The sequence below is a fragment of the Bubalus bubalis genome, chromosome 18 (assembly GCF_019923935.1).
Source record: "Bubalus bubalis isolate 160015118507 breed Murrah chromosome 18, NDDB_SH_1, whole genome shotgun sequence".
Taxonomy (NCBI): Eukaryota; Metazoa; Chordata; class Mammalia; order Artiodactyla; family Bovidae; genus Bubalus; species Bubalus bubalis.
In genome coordinates, this window is record NC_059174.1 from 29046636 (window position 1) to 29063341 (window position 16706).

The 16706-nt window shown below is 35.0% G+C and overlaps 1 protein-coding gene and 1 long non-coding RNA gene across 4 annotated transcripts in view; one reads left to right on the forward strand and one right to left on the reverse strand.

Annotated features, from left to right (window-relative positions):
* LOC112580113 overlaps positions 1 to 16706 on the forward strand; it is a 982521-nt gene that overhangs the window by 843978 nt on the left and 121837 nt on the right. The gene's annotated exons all lie outside the window — the stretch shown is intronic.
* The window catches only part of CDH8 (cadherin 8), a 382099-nt gene that overhangs the window by 70819 nt on the left and 294574 nt on the right, over positions 1 to 16706 (reverse strand). Inside the window, exon 9 of the mRNA XM_025268779.3 lies at positions 5963 to 6084. Within this exon, the coding sequence (XP_025124564.3) occupies positions 5963 to 6084 (122 nt within the window). The remainder of the gene's footprint in view (positions 1 to 5962; positions 6085 to 16706) is intronic.

A 16706-nucleotide genomic window follows, 5' to 3' on the forward strand; every position in this document is an offset into this window, starting at 1 on the left:
AGGAAAGTTAAAATTAAATCTTCTATATTTATTGTTTCATGAGTGTTATAAAATGCCATAATTTCACTTCATTCTTTAACATTTATTAGAAAAAGACCAACAGAAACTAAATACATATATATATATATATATATATATATATATATATATAAATAGAGTACCAAACTCATTCACTGCTCCTGTTTATCAAGGGCTAATTCTACTTTTCTTATTATGTAGAATGCTTTTGAATAGAGTGTGTTACTGATCATGGGAGTTGACTTTTTTTTTTTTTTGAAAAGTGCTCATTCTTGATCAGAATATTATTCTCATTAATGGAATTCCAAAATCTGCTCCTTGGGAAGCATTGTGAAATCCTAGAAAGTACAGGGACTGGGACACCTTCAAGAATAGACTTTGAAGCCCATGTTTCTTACTTTTCATGGGTGTGGACAGACTCTTACTCTTTTCTCAGCCTCAGCTTCCACATCTGTAAAATGTCTTTACACCACCAACTCCAAGCACAGTGGTACTGAGTGCATGTTAGATGTCTGGATGTATTACTGGATGCATGGAAGCATGCAGCCCCCGCAGTCACCTCTCTCCCCCTTCACTGCCAGCACAGGCCAGGCTACCATTATCTTTTGCAATTACATCCTTCTAGATGCTCTTCCTGTTTCATTGCTCATGCCCACATCTCTGTGTGTGTGCATGCACATGTGTGTGTATGGATTTTATTCAAACATAATACTCTTTGTCCAATTTCATTTTTCTTATTATACTCTTATTAAACTTGCTTATTACCCTTATTATTCTTAGCCACAGATGCCTTCAATTTTTCGAACACGGCAAGCTTTTTCTCCTTTCAGGATCTTTGCAGAGGCTTATCCTGTTGGCTAGAAGACTTCTGCTTTCACTTCTTGTATGACTACCCTCTTTTATTTTTTTTTTCAGTTTCAACTTAAATTATACCCATTTAAAAAGTAACTGTCTTGACAATGCTACATAAAATATCTCTGCTTTTTCTATACTCTCTTCTGTCCAAGCTGTGTTCGTGTTTTCTTCAGTCTAATTTTTAAAATTTATCTTGTTGATTCATTCTATCCTTTTTATTATCCCTCTTCCTCATTCAGTTCCATTAGAAGGAACTGAATTTTTTGTTCTTTTTACATTGTTTCCCCAGGTAATATTACAAAACTTGGCATCCTGTAGATGCATAGTAAATATTCAATAAATAAATGAATGATTTTTCATTTATGCACTATATGTCTGTGAATAAAACAAGTGTCTCAATGGTAATATCTGAGAAATTAATTATTAAAATATTTGTCACTGCTAAATTAGAATGATGATTCTAAAATTTTGTGAATGTCCATTACATGAAGAACATTGGCTAGATACCTATCTATAAATATAGGCTATTATCTTTTTCTTTAACCTGTGATGGTCCCATGATAAGCAAACTTTATATTGCCTCAGTATTGGTCAGAGAGAGAAAGGATTAAAAGAGATAAATCAAAGTATGTTTTTAACCCAGACATAATTAACTTGATGCTAAATAGCACATCTCATCTTCTACAGATGATGATGAAGCTTAAATTATATTCCACTAGATTTATTTACAGTAACAGGGAAGCTCCTTTCTGAAGGGAAAAAAAAAAAGTGCTGAAAGGGTCTATTGTTAACTAATTCTCGAATGATAAATATTCTCTAAGACTTCAGAGACCCTGACTCACATTCCATATTTTCAGTTCAGTCCCTGTGTCACTGAACCATCAGGAGCAAACTATTCTAATTCTGTATGTATGGTAAGCAAGAGGTAAGCGTCTAAAATAAAATCCTAGAAAGACCCTCTTGAGGAGATAAAATGTAGAACAGAGTTATGGAAGCCCCTTTGGCCAACACTGGCCATTGATGTTCTGTAATTTTCATGTTTGGTTCTGAGTGTGGTGGTATCATCACAGTGAAGGAAGACACTGGTTTCTTCTGGTGGAGCTGTTACCTGGTCCTCCACCTCTCCTGTCAGAGGTCCATTCTCCTCAGACAGAACCTGGTTTATCCCCAGCTGACTTCTTCTCAGCACTTGATAGATGTTCCCTATCTCTGGTGGCATGTGTCCTTTTTAAGGGATCTTTTCATTAAGATACTTCCATTTCCTCTCATCTCTTTAACTTTCTTTCTGCCCAGAGGACTTGAAATATTTTCTTGCAATTCTGTCATTTCTAATTTTATTAAGTGTCTACCAGACAGAAAACTCTATGTGGAAAAAGATTGATGTTTGTCTGCCACTAAGTCCCTAGTACCTAGCCAAGTTCTGGGACATATTAATAGTTTGTATTCAATAAGCATTTACTGACTAACCAAAACCTATCAAACTATTAGATGCATGCATTTTCAGCCATATATCTTCTTTTCTAATTTTGAAATCCTCAACCCATACCCTCATTTCTGCTTTGACCATCAAATAGTAAGTAGAGAGTATCTTTTTATTCATTCTGTTAAACTGAGGGCCAAGTCATGGCAGTATTAAATTGGAGACTAAAAATATACATCACCTTATAACTTTTAACTTAAATTACCTGTAGCTATTTGGGGGAAATTATGTAAATAAGAGTAACTAGCTAGTTACTATGGAGAAGGCAATGGCACCCCACTCCAGTACTCTTGCCTGGAAAATCCCATGGACGGAGGAGCCTGGTAGGCTGCAGTCCATGGGGTCGCTAAGAGTCGGATATGACTGAGCGATTTCACTTTCACTTTTCACTTTCATGCACTGGAGAAGGAAATGGCAACCCACTCCAGTGTTCTTGCCTGGAGAATCTCAGAGATGGGGGAGCCTGGTGGGCTGCCGTCTATAGGGTCGCACAGAGTCAGACACGACTGAAGTGACTTAGCAGCAGCAGCAGCTAGTTACTAAGTTTTAAATAAGAGTAACTAGTAATCAGAAAATACCACATTAACATTTAACTTTGAAATGGAGGGATTATTTAAAAGGATTCTAAAAGGGATTCTCATTGATTTTTCTCCTTATAATATGGACTGTGAATTCTTTTTCTCTGTCATGGGTGGTCATTACCCTCTTAAGGGAACCAATTCAAGAAAATGTCATCTTTTTCTTCAGCATCATGAGAAGGTGGCAGAATGAGACAGGACTTCCAGTTCTGCTTTCACCAGTGAGCCTATAACAATTTTAGCACAGGTGTACCATGAACTAGGGATGCAGGCCTAGAGAAGAGGAAGTGGTTTTCCTTTCTTTTTCTGTATTTTAGACTCTGTTTAAATGAGTCCAATGGAGAACAGTCAAGTTCAGTAGCATCCTCTTGTGTTCATATTGCAACTGGTTTTCATTCTGTGAGATGTTTTAGAAACCTCTTTACAGAGGGTCACCCATTGCAGAAGATTTGTTACAGATTGGGTTTTTTTGATGGCTTGTGCTTGATTATTGCTAATGATATCCAGCTACATCATCTCCTAGACAGCAGACCTTAAATCCGTATCTTCCAGGCAAACCAGACATTTCAAAGTCACCTGCGCTTCTTTCTCTGAGGCTGTTATAAAGCAGACATTAATTGTTGAAAAATATAGAGATGACTGAGTTTAGCGCTAATTCAGTTTTTGACATTTTTTTTTTGCATGAGACTGTGATAATTGATATTCTAATTTCAAAATGAGTCATGTGGTAGGATGAAACATGATGAAAAGTGCATCCGTGCTGAACTTATATAAGTAAACACTATTTAGTGTGGATAACAAATATGAATTCTTGAAAATGTTAAATATAAAAATGAGATATTTGAGCCATTAAAAATGACCTGGAATGATGTAATGAATCAAACATGAGTTCTGACTAGCACAAAGGATTCAAGGAATTCAGGAGCTATTTTAACTCTGTGTATCAACCAGTCAGCCATATGTCCAAAAAATTTTGCTGAACAGACAAATATCTGATATCTTCATGTAAATATGAAGTCAAATAAACATGCCTAAAGATTCATCTGAGGATAAGATAGTGCAGTGTACACACACAACAAACATTTTTTCACAGAGTGAGTCATTCATGTTGATTTGCAAAAATTATAAAACAAAGAATCGACTTGTTTTTTATTTTGATCTTGCATAGGAAAGGTGATGAAACAGTGTTTTTTTTTTTTTTCTGAGGATTAAAAACCTGCTGATGAATCATTAAAACCTTGGAAACAGTCAAAGTCCACAGGGTAAACCTCCATATTTCAGGAGGTCTAAAGGTATGCATGTCAATATCACAAGTGAAGCCAATGTGGAATTTTTGAAATATCAATGCCATTGACTCTCTGAACTTGTGTGATGAGTTTTACATGAACAATGTAGTTTTATTTAAATTCTAAAGCATTTGACAGTTTCTGTATGATCAAAAATGTCTGACATAACTCTGTGATTGGCTACATCATCCAGCAACAATCTGGCCCACACAACCATATCCTTGAAAACTGACCTTGCGTGTATTTTGACCAAACTCTCTCCATCAACTCCATTCACCAACTTTAGCTAAATGATATTTACTGTCACGTATATATACTCCATCCTCAAAGGATCACAAATAAAAACACTCAAAGGATAAGACAAGTAGAGGGCAATTCAACATGATGAGATTAAGAAATGCTGAAACTAATGTTAGAGTAGTATTTTAAAAAAGAGGTCACCTTTGGCATATCACTGCTGAAGGTAAATATTTTGATTATAACATATATGATGCCTAGTATTTAAAATTATTTTATTATTAAAATGTTAGCTTTTAACTTATGTGCACACACATGTACTTGTGTCGTCTTTTAGTGAATGGAAACAATGCTAGTCCTTCAGACAGAGAATAGTCTGGGGAAAATGTCCACTGTTTCATAGGGGAGCAGCCACTTGATCTTCTGTAATAAGCACATAAAACTATAGAGCCACAGTGCTATTCCCTTCTTAGGTGGAAAAAGTCTGACTCTTGTCAGGTAAACGCTTGGTAAATAGTAAGTTGCATTCCTAACACCCACATGAGGCACAAGAATAGTTGGATTAACAACTCCAATGTCATGCTGTCAGCTGCTGTTTATTTAAATTAAAATGTCACCATCCAGAAATAAATTAGGAAGTTGAAAAACGATAAATTTCTTAAACATACAGTACTTTGGCACCTTGTTAAAATAAATCTATTACATTTGTGGTTTTTTTCGAACTTTACATAGACTATTTCCATTATGACATTCAGAGAATAGCAGGTTTGGTTTTTGTTGTTCTTTCTTAACTCTCTCCGTCTCTCCCACACTCTACCTCCTTTCCTGCCTCCCTCTCCCCTTCATTCTCCCCTTTCCTCCTCCCCTTCTTCCCTCCTTTCTTTCCTTTCTTCCTTCCTCTCTGTCTCTCTCTGTGTCGCCATTGTCTTATCTAAGCTACATAAGAGAGGTTAAAAAAAAAAAAGTTCCATCAATACACATCAATACACAATTATCAGATGCTTTACTTGCATGTCTAAAACATGTTGTTCGTCTTATGTCTATCTAAATATAGCTACACCTAACAGATTTAAAAATGCACTTCCTACAACTGGTCTTCCTAGGGTTCCTTATTATGTGTTATTCCTACCTTTGTTATGAAACGAACATGCCTTCCCCATGGGCTTTTTTTCCCTTCACTTCCTGTCATTTGAAAGTTTAACATTTTAGCCCCATTACTCTAAGACCTCCCCTGTGATCATCCCTATCCCGAGATATTTTAAGCTCTTTTTTGGCTCCGGGTTCATAGCACCACGGGCCATTTCTTTTCAGGAGCCAATGTGGTCATAAGTCAGAAGAGAATAACATCTTGGAAAGAAAAATACTCTCTCTCTTTTCCCATGTGGATGATTCTTGCCTATGACTTTGCAGGTTGTAAATGATGCAAATGCACACTATAATGCAGGTTAATCAAATATGAGACAGTGGTATACAAACATATTCAGCATTAACAACATGGAGATATTTACTTGGCCGGGTTTTCCATTTTCACATAAAAATGCCTCATATTCGGATGCGAATTCAGGGGCGTTGTCATTGACATCCAGCACTTTAATAGCAACAGGTACTCGGGATATCTGACTGTGGTTCCCTATGGGAAGGAAAAAATAACATCAGCATTGAGGATACTGCATTTTAACGTGCAACTTAACTTTCTTCTCGAAAGCCTGTGTGTCTGTTTCAACTTCCCTTAATTAGGGTGTTTTCAACATGGTGATTATGGAATCTGACCATTCGGCAAGGAAAAATAGCAAGTGCTTGGCTGCTTTAAAAAAAAGTATAAATTACTATTCTAAACACCATTTGCTGGAGCTTAGCTTGATAGACTGTCTCTGAACAAATTACAAGAGGCTTCCTAGATGAAGAAAGCTTTATTTTATTGATAAAGCCCATTGTATGAAAGGAAAAATAATTCTAATATTTATCTCTTTGTTTATCTTGGGTAGAACACAGCCCATTTTTGCACTATTACATGTTTGACTGACTATATATTAAAGATAAACATCAAAAACCCAAAAAAGGCTAGAACCACATTAACTGTTGAGAAGGTATCTTTAATAATGATAAAGGGGATAATCTTAAAGATAGGGACTCATATCTTATATAAATTTTATTTTGTACTAAAAATTGACCTTGGGATCTTTTTGGATTAGATAAGCCAAGTTATTTTAATATTGTCATTTTCATAAAGATTTTCATCAGTGTAAACAGATAATAATCTTTTAATCTTTCCATGTCAATTCCAGTAGCAAGGAACTTAATGCATAATCCTTAATCTTTAAGTCCTTAAATTTAAAAAGTTATACGCAGACACGCACACACAAACATGCATGCACAGAAATAAGGTTCATTAATACATTGCTAATCTGGCCACATGATAATTTTTATTTGTAATAAATTCAATACTGTTTGACTCTGACTGTACCATGTAATAATCTTTTGATCATGTGTAAATTACACAGAATGTATTGAAAAATGGAGAATTATTTGTGTTTCTGTGGCACAGAATATTTATAAGCAAGTCAAGAGAAGATAGATCTTTAGCTTTTGAATATGAAGAAATAGACTTGTATTTGATATATCAAATTCTTCTTTCTGACAGCTGATTAAAATTTGACCTCTGAAACCTTCAAATATTCATTTTTTCCATTAAATATAAAAGTATTTTAAAGCACATGCCAAATAATTAGAGCCATGTTACAAATTTATAGTTGGTTGACCCCACTGGCAATGCTACGAGATTTGAATTGGGTTAACTACCATGGCTATTCACCAATATGCTAATTTGATTAACTATGGATGGATGAACATCATCCTTTGGAATTCCAACCACTAAGTAATGAAACATAATCTCACTTCCCCAAAATCACACCAGTAGCCTCAAATGTCTCACCTCTACTACTCCTTTTTCTTTTACTCTATTATGTCTGATCAGTTAACTCATTCCCATTCAGAGGGGATGCATGCAGCTCCCCGCTTCAATGTAAGGGAAAGTTTTTGTAGCATGTGACCCTAAGACAAGAAACTTACACTGTACCTTTTATCTACTTGAATCAGGTAGATGAATGAGTTATAAGGTATTTTAAATAAGATCTGATTATATCCTTTAAGATGTACATCTCTTTTCTAGTCTGACCATGAGCTCAAGAGCAGTTGCTGAAGTATAAAGAGGAATCTAGTGTTTGCAGGAAAAAAATAAAGTTTGGTCCCCCATCTCTGCCTTCCACTACCAATGTGATTCTGAAAATGGTATTTAACCTCATTTTATTCCTGAGGAAACTGAACTCAATACCTTGACACTGCAGTTACAGAACTGTTACATACATTATGTGAGAAACAGTTAGAAGTGCTCAGATCATGGTGGGCACATAGGAGTATCTTATAGCCTTTATGTTTTATCAGTGGAAGTGTCAACACTGTCCACATTCAGTGTGCACTATGTCCAGTGCAAGGTATTTCTTAGAGTCGTTTCATTCAGTCCTCACTAAGGAGCTGTGAAATAGGTAATGTGATGTGGAGATGGATGCTCAAATGGCTACATGTCTTTACCAGTACATATCAATTTAAAATTAACTCCAAGACTCCAAAATGTAGTTTTGACCTTCCAAACATGAGTCATGCACACAACATTATATTGATGAAGTTTAAAACAAAATATATTTTGTTTCTTTGTAAGGTAACTAATCACTGTCATTTCTTCAAGAATGCATATAGACTTGCTGTATTTATTTCAAGTTTGACTAAAGTTTGAGTACAAATATAAAAATCAAGCTGGCTAAATCTAATAGGTTGTGCCATCACTGATATTCTCAGAACTGCACTAATAATCAGCCCGCCTCTCTGTGAAACTAAACAATTTAAATTCTGTATTTTTCCTTTTACTTCTGTTTCACCCTAGCAAAGCCTCTTTCCTTGATTAATTTTATTTTGTAATTCTCTGTATTTCAACCTTGAGAACTATTGCTTATTTATTTATATACCAGTCATTTCTCCCTTGCCACATTTTTAGACCAACTTTTGTATATATAAATGATTAGAGGAGCCTTCTATTATGCTTTAGTCTCATTAACCGTTCAGTTCATAAACAAACGACGATCAACACAGACTTGAACAGTGAGTAATAGGTACATTGTCTTAGAAGACTATATAAGTACAAGAAAAAGCTATCATACTCTTTAAATATGATTTTGCTCCTAGAGAAGTGAAGAAAATGCTGATCTTATCAAGTTAGATTCACTGAAAGTTGTTAATGAGGCAAAGTCTACTAAACGTGATTTTTTGTCTTCCCTCTTATGCCTTGTATACACACACACACACACACTTCAAAGGCAAACATGAATATAAAGATTTTACTCTCACTATTTTGGCAGAAGGATAATTATGCCAAGGCGCACATTCTTCTCTTTTCTTAATGTCACATTTGTAATGAATGTAGTTATCTCATAGATCTAAATGGCCAGCAGGTGGTAAAACTCAAACATAGAGGATAGGGAATCTCCATAAGCTTCTTTTTGGGATAACTCTCAACATTAAAGTGCTATATGGTTTCCTCTTATTGTAAGATCTGGAACAAGGTAGGTGTTTTACTATCCAGGGGCCCAGATCCCTAGAACAATAGCATCTAATTTTGTTGTTGTTGTTAAAAGTAATACAGGTTTGGGAGCTATCACTTAATACCGTTACAAGATCACGAGCATATGATCATTGGTGACTCATTGAAATATTTTTAGATGAGATTACGATTTTAAAAGTTAGCAGTAAGCTTTCTGACAAGAGAAGTTATGGTTTAATTTGTTTTCTTAAATGTATGAATGTCCCAGACACTTTGAATATTTCTAGAAACTGCTGAAACAAAGAGGAAAACAAAGAAATATGTGTGCATGCTCAGTCCCTTCACTCATGTCCAACTCTTTGTGACCCCATGGACTGCACCCCACTAGGCTCCTCTGTCCATGGGATTTCCCAGGCAAGAATACTGGAGTGGGTTACCATGCCCTCCTCCAGGGCATCTTCCCGACTCAGGGATTGAATACACGTTTCCTGCAGCCCCTACATTGCAGGCAGATTCTTTACCACTGAGCTGTCTGGGAAGCCCCAATAAAATATAACAATAAACTAGTGCTATATATCCCCCAAATATCCCCAAATGTGGTATCATTATCTATATTAGATGAACGTGCATGATTGAAATTATTTCATCTTATCATAATTTTCGACACAAGTGTCATATTTACATGAAGATTCACTTTTATCTAAATTAATGAAATGATGGGAGTTCAAATTTTAAAGATATTATAGAGCAATAAAATTAATTAGATATGCTTCTGAGGAAATTATTCATGTCCTTTGTGACTGGCCCCCAAATGTTTGCCTTTCATCTGATACACAAACATTAAATATAAAGATATTATAATTAGAAACTTGATTAGCATTCATTAAAGATTAATTTTCTAAACACAGGAGATGTGACAAAGTGGTCTGGAAGGAAAAGCCCATTTCAATTGGCCACAAAAGTCAACTCTTTTCACAAATGATGGAAAAAGGCTGAAATGGCACCTGGTATAAACAATTCCTTGACTTCTACCATGTGAATCTTAGTGACTTTCTGTCACCTCTCTGTCACATAGCCTCATGAATTGCCCATTAATTTTGCCCTTTTATAATCAAAGGTAATGGAATACTGCCAAGTCTACGTTACTTGGGAATTTGCTTCTAACTAGTTTCCACAAGTTGCAGTTTTTGCAGGCAATGACTGAAATAAACAGCCTCTCCTTTTCAGGCTATAAGAGAGAAAAAATAATTTGACAAATTTAGATATACTGGTGGGCTCAATAAATAATTCTTGAGCCTTCCACGAGTAGAAGGGTGGAAGGCTTGAGCAGTAAATTACAGTCAATAGGGGGAATGCAAAATGAGAGAATTTATAATTGAATAGGGATGAGAGGATGGTGGAAGTTTATAAAATAGGATGATTTTAATTGACTATATGATATAAAACATAGCATCTTAGGAAATTTAAAATAAAACTGATGGAAGTTTCCAAAAAGATTTTGTAAAATAATTTCAATAGTGAATTTAGGCTCTCTGGTGATTAAGGAAAAAAAGTTTTTGATGCACATTTTGCCCATAAATAGTGTGATTATTTCTAAATCATTAGTCATGGTTTATTAATCCATATATTATTAAACAGCACAGAAGCAAGGTGAAATATAATTAACCAGTGGACACCAGCAGGGTAGAGAAGCTGTTGGGAAATTTTTTTTTTAATTTTTATTGGACAAATATATCACTTGTATGTGGAATCTAATTAAAAATGGTATAGATGAACTTATTTACAAAACAGAAATAGACTCACAGATGTAGAAAACAATCTTATGGTTATCAGGGGGGTAAAAGGGGAAAGGAATAAATTGGGAGATTGGGTCTAACATATACATACTGCTTTATATAAAATAGATAACTAATAAGGACCTAATAAGCCCAGGAAACTCTACTCAATATTCTGTTGGGGATATTTTTGATAGGTTTTTCTCTTTACAGTATTATTTTTATGCATTACCCTTTCACTATCATAGCAACTGTATTGATGCATCAGTGAAAACACAATCTATTATTTCCCTCAAATAAATACCAAGAAATTTCAGCATCAAGGGAACCAGTTGACCACCAGAATTTTTAGAATTTTTGATTATGTGATTGTGAAAATTCCAGCAAACCAGGCTGTAAAGAGGAGTCATTCTGTTTTATTCCTTAAAATCACCTTCATATTTAGAACAGTTCCCAACTAAATGAGAACTTTAATCAGATGGTGGCTTTGGTATCAAATAAACAAAGCTTGTAAGGTATAGCTTTTGTATGAACCAAGTAGTAACTCTCAGAAGAAAGGTGGGGAAATGCTTTCTCTCACTGTGAATTTTGTGGAGTTAGACATATTTGAAAATGCCTTAAACTCTCCAGAGAAAACAACTCTTACATGGTGACTTTAGTTCAAGTCCTCACTGACCCCTGTCTGTGTTCCCTACTGACTGTGAAAATGCATGCTGCTTGGCACCAGCATTTTCAAATGTTCTCTAAAAGGGGAGAAAATGTGTAGGTCTCTTATTTATTACATTCATCTTAAGTGAACCTCCATGTACTGGAGTCCTTGGCAAGCCCTCGCTCCACCTTCTCCTACACTCTATAATGAACCTTCAGTGTCCTTATTTCGGCTCACAAGAGTTGAAGTCCTAAAGAGTACGGTAGGCACATTTATGGTGGTAAAATTCTATGGACATTAAAGTAAGGACTGATGTTATGAACCTCTCAGATACTATGAGTTTATGAAATGTAAAACTTTAACAGTCACATTCTATATAAAGGCAACTTTAATGGTAGTTGATAAATGAAAAATTAGTACTAACGGGAACAGAACTGTTACATTTTCCATGTTTATATTAATATGTTATATAATACTATGCTGCTGTGTGCTTAGTCGCTCAGTCATGTCTGACTCTGTGACCCCAAGGACCCTCTGTCCATGGGGATTCTCCAGGCAAGAATATGGGAGTGAGTTTCCATGCCCTCCTCCAGGGGTTATATAATACTGCCTACTTTTACTAGTCTTATTTTCATTAACATTTTACTTCAACTTAAAATTTATAAATATGCATTATTTGCCAAACTTTTTCCCAAGATCTTTTTTTTAAATTATTTATTTTTAATTGAAGGATAATTTCTTTACAATATTGTGTTGGTTTCTGACAAACATCAACCATGAATCAACCATAGGTATACATATGTCCCCTCCTTCTTGAACATCCCTCCCACTTCCTTCCACATTCCACCCCTCTAGGTTGTTAGAGAGCTCTGGTTTGAGTTCCCTGAGTCACACAGCAAATTTCCATTGGCTCTCTATTTTACATATGGTTATGTAAAATAACCTGGGTTACTGTGTTACTCTCTGTGTTACTCTCTCCTTACAACCCACCCTCTCCTTCCCCCCTGCCCAACCTCCACGTCCGTAAGTCTGTTCTCTATGTCTGTGTTTCCACTGCTGCCCTATAAATAGGTTCATCCATACCATCTTTCTAGATTCCATTTATATGTGTTAATATATGATATTTTTTTCTCTTATAATAGGTTCTAGGTTCATCCACCTCATCAGAACTGACTCAAATGTGTTCCTTTTTATGGCTGAGTAATATTCCATTGTGTATATGTACAACAGCTGCTTTATCCATTCATCTGTCGATGGACATCTAGGTTGCTTCCATGCCTTAGCTATTGTAAACAGTTCTGCAGTGAACATTGGGTTACATGTGTCTTTTTCAATTTTGGTTTCCTCAGGGTATATGCCTCAGAGTGGGATTGCTGGGCCATATGGTAATTTTATTCCTAGTATTTTAAGGAATCCCCATACTATCTTCCATAGCAGGTTTATCCATTTACATTATCACCAACAGTGCAAGAGGGTTCCCTTTTCTCCACACCCTCTCCAGCATGTATTGTTTGTAGATTTCTTTATGATGGCCATTCTGACTGGTATGAGGTGATATCTCATTGTAGTTTTGATTTGTATTTCTCTAATAATGAAAGATGTTGAGCATTTTTTCACGTTTATTAGCCATGTGTATGTCTTCTTTGGAGCAATGTCTGCTTCGGTGTTTTGCCCACTTTTTTATTGTGTTGTTTGTTTTTCTGGCATTGAGCTCCTTGTATATTTTTGAGATTAATCCTCTGTCAGTTTCATTTTCATGTTTCATTTGATATTATTTTCTCCCATTCTGATGGTTGTCTTTCACCTTATTCATAGTTTCCTTTGCTTTGCAAAAGCGTATGCTTAATTAGTCCCACTGGTTAATTTTTGTTTTTACTTCTATTACTCTAGGAGATGGGTCATAGAGGATCTTGTCATGATTTATGTCATAGAGTGCTCTGCCTATGTTTTCTTCTATGAGCTTTATGGTTTCTGGGCTTATATTTAGCTCTTTAATGCATTTTGAGTTTTATTTTTGTGTAGAGTGTTAGGAAGTGTTCTAATTTCATTCTTTTACACAGAGCTGTCCAGTTTTCCCAGCAACATTAAATAGACTATCTTTGCCATTGTATATTTTTGCCTCCTTTCAAAGACAAGGTACCCATATGTGTGTGGGTTTATCTCTGGGCTTTCTGTCTTGTTCCATTGGTCTTTATTTCTGTTTTGTGCCAGTACCATACCGACCAGACCTTTTTTTTTTTTATAATAAGTCTCCTTCTAGAATTCTAAGTTAGATTTACATAAACCAGTGATTCATCTTTTATGATTTCTGGGTATTTTTAAAGATTAAGATAACACTGGCTTATAACATTATATAAACTTCATGTGTACAACATTATAGTTCAACCTGAATGTACACTAATGTGCTTTCCAAGATACTTTTAACGCTTTATGTCTGCTTATCAGTTTGTTTCTTTTTGTTTTCTATATTATTTTGTGTTGTGTGTGCGTATGCACAAGCATTTTATGTGTTTGTTTTATGTACACCTCTCTTTTTTACTGTGTACTACTCTTGCTGAATTTGTAGCTGGAAAATATCGACTCCCTCCTTTCACAGCCCTAAGTACATGTTTAAGTCCTTCTTATACATCTCATCTTTTTTCATACTATAAGAGGCGAGGAATCAAAGTTTTGTAATGAGTTTATTATTCCTTACATCTCCTTTAGTAATCTAAGTCTTTGCAAAGTCTCTAATTCTACTCTGGCAACAAAAATTGCATTATGCTTCCATTACTAAATCTTCAGTGTTTTTTTTTTCCTCCCTTATTATTTCAAATAGGATTGGTTCAAAATTATTGGAACTGAATTTCTTGGGATTATTCTCACAATGCAATTCAATTTAAATCCTTTATATATTAGAACCTTAATAATGGAGACTCACACTTTCAGAGGAATATAGATTTATCTAATATTCAGTTTAAATGCTCATTCAACAGCAGCTTACAGTAACAACTGTACATGCACACATAAACACACACGTTTTATCAGAGAAGAAAACCACTATTGTAAACTACCCAGCATGTATTGCATGATCTGTTATGTACTATCTCTTTGAGGTTTGTTGGGTTACCATGAAGACATTATTTTCTTAAGTGGGAATTTGCCTTCAGGGTATCTAAGACTTAAATTTATATAACTCACATATCAGAGCAAGTAGTAAAGAAATATCCATCTGTGAACAACCAGTGTGCCTAGAAATCATGTGGACTTTAGTCACCTTGCCCATATTAGTCAAAGCCAGGAAGTGGGAAAGCTGAAATATTAGTCCAGAGCAATGCCATCAATAAGTAAAAAACACACACACACAGAAACAAACAAAAGCAATTCTCCACAGGCTCTCTTTTAGCATAGCACTTGTAAAAGACAATCTTACAATACCATACTTTTAAGATGGACTGTTTCCCAAACAATACACTATCCTAATAAACTAATAATATCAAAGAAAGGTGTGATGATTCCATTAACATGAAGTTTTTGTTAGTCAATTTATCTTTAGAAATATATGTGTTAATTATTTGGGTAATTTCCTTACATTTTTAGTGTGAGATCAACTTTTGTATTTGAAGTAAGCCATGAAAACAATCAACTGTATAAATCTCAAGATTTTATTCCAGTGTATTTTTGTTAAGATGAACATACCCCGTGTAACCATCACTCAGATCAAGATATCCAGCATAACTAGCATCCCAAAAGGTTCCATGTACCCCTTCTAGGTCATTATGCCCTTCAAAGTAACCTCTGCTCTGTTTCTTTTTAAAATGTATTGTTATTATTATTATTTTGGCTGCCCTGGGTCTATGTCACTGTGTGCAGGCTTTCTCTAGTTACAGGGGAGTTAGGTCTACTCTCCAGTCACAGTGCATGGACTTACTGTGTTGGCCTTTTGCTGTGGAGCATTGGCTCTGAGCATGCAAGCTTATGTAGTTGCAGCTCGTGGCCTCGAGTGTGTTGGCTTAGTAGTTGTGGGGCATGTAGGATCTTCCCAGACCAGGAACTGAACCCATGTCCCCTGCATTGGCAGTCAGATTCTTAACCAATGGACCAACAGAGAAGTCCTACTCTGTTTCTGAACATTATATTAGTTTGCCTTCTTCAGAACATTATAAAGTACACACTCCTGTATCTGACTTCTTTAGCTCAATATACTATTTGCAAATTCATTCATGAGATTGTAGGCAGTTGTAGTTCACTCTTTTTCATTCTTTGGAAAAGAATTTCATTGTATACATATACCACAGTTTATTCATTTATCCTCTTACTGGTGGATATTTGGTGTGTTTTAGTTTCATGCTATTCTGAAATGTGCTGCTATAAATATTTTGTGTATTTCTGTTGATGAACAAATACATGGATTCCAGTATGTAACATACTAAAGAATAGAGTGGAAGATTATAGAATATGGTCCCTTTCAATTTTAGCATAAGCTTCCAAATATTTTTCTAATGTGGGTGTGCCAATTTACACTCCGACTAGCAATACATAGAAGTTCAAGCTGCTGCATGTCTTTAGGACACTTGGAAAAGTCAATTATTTATTATTTATTTTTAATTTTAACCACTGCAGAGACATATAGTTATATTTTAGTTTCCTCGTATTTTAATATTAATATCTTGATGATTTGATGTTAAAGACATATTATGCTTACTGGCCACTTGGATATATTCTTTTATGAATGATCTGTTCCACTTTTTGTCATGTTTTAACTGGGTTGTCTTTGTTTTTCTAATAGATAGCCATACTATATATTAAGGATATGTGTCCTTTGCTAGATATGAGTATCACAATAGCCTTGCCTAGTCTCTGGGTTAATTTTTCACTCTTAATAGTAACTTTTGATGAGCATAAATTCTTAATTAATAAAGTTGAATTCATCAGTCTTCATTCCTATTAACTTTAATACTTTTTGCAATATATTCATTAATTATGCAAGTAATTAATGCAAATTATGCAAATAACCCAGAATTTGAAAGTTATTATTTTTTAGAATATACAACTTTTCTCACATTTACTTCTCTGATCTCTCTGAAGATTACTAAAATTGGTGGTCTGAGTTAAAGGCCAAGGTTCAATTTTATCCACTCATGCATACCCAGTTCACAATCAACATCATTGTAAGTTCATCTGTCATATCTTTATCATAAATCGGTTGAGTATTTTTGTACAGACTTGTTCCTGGAATTCTCTTTTCTCTTTGTATC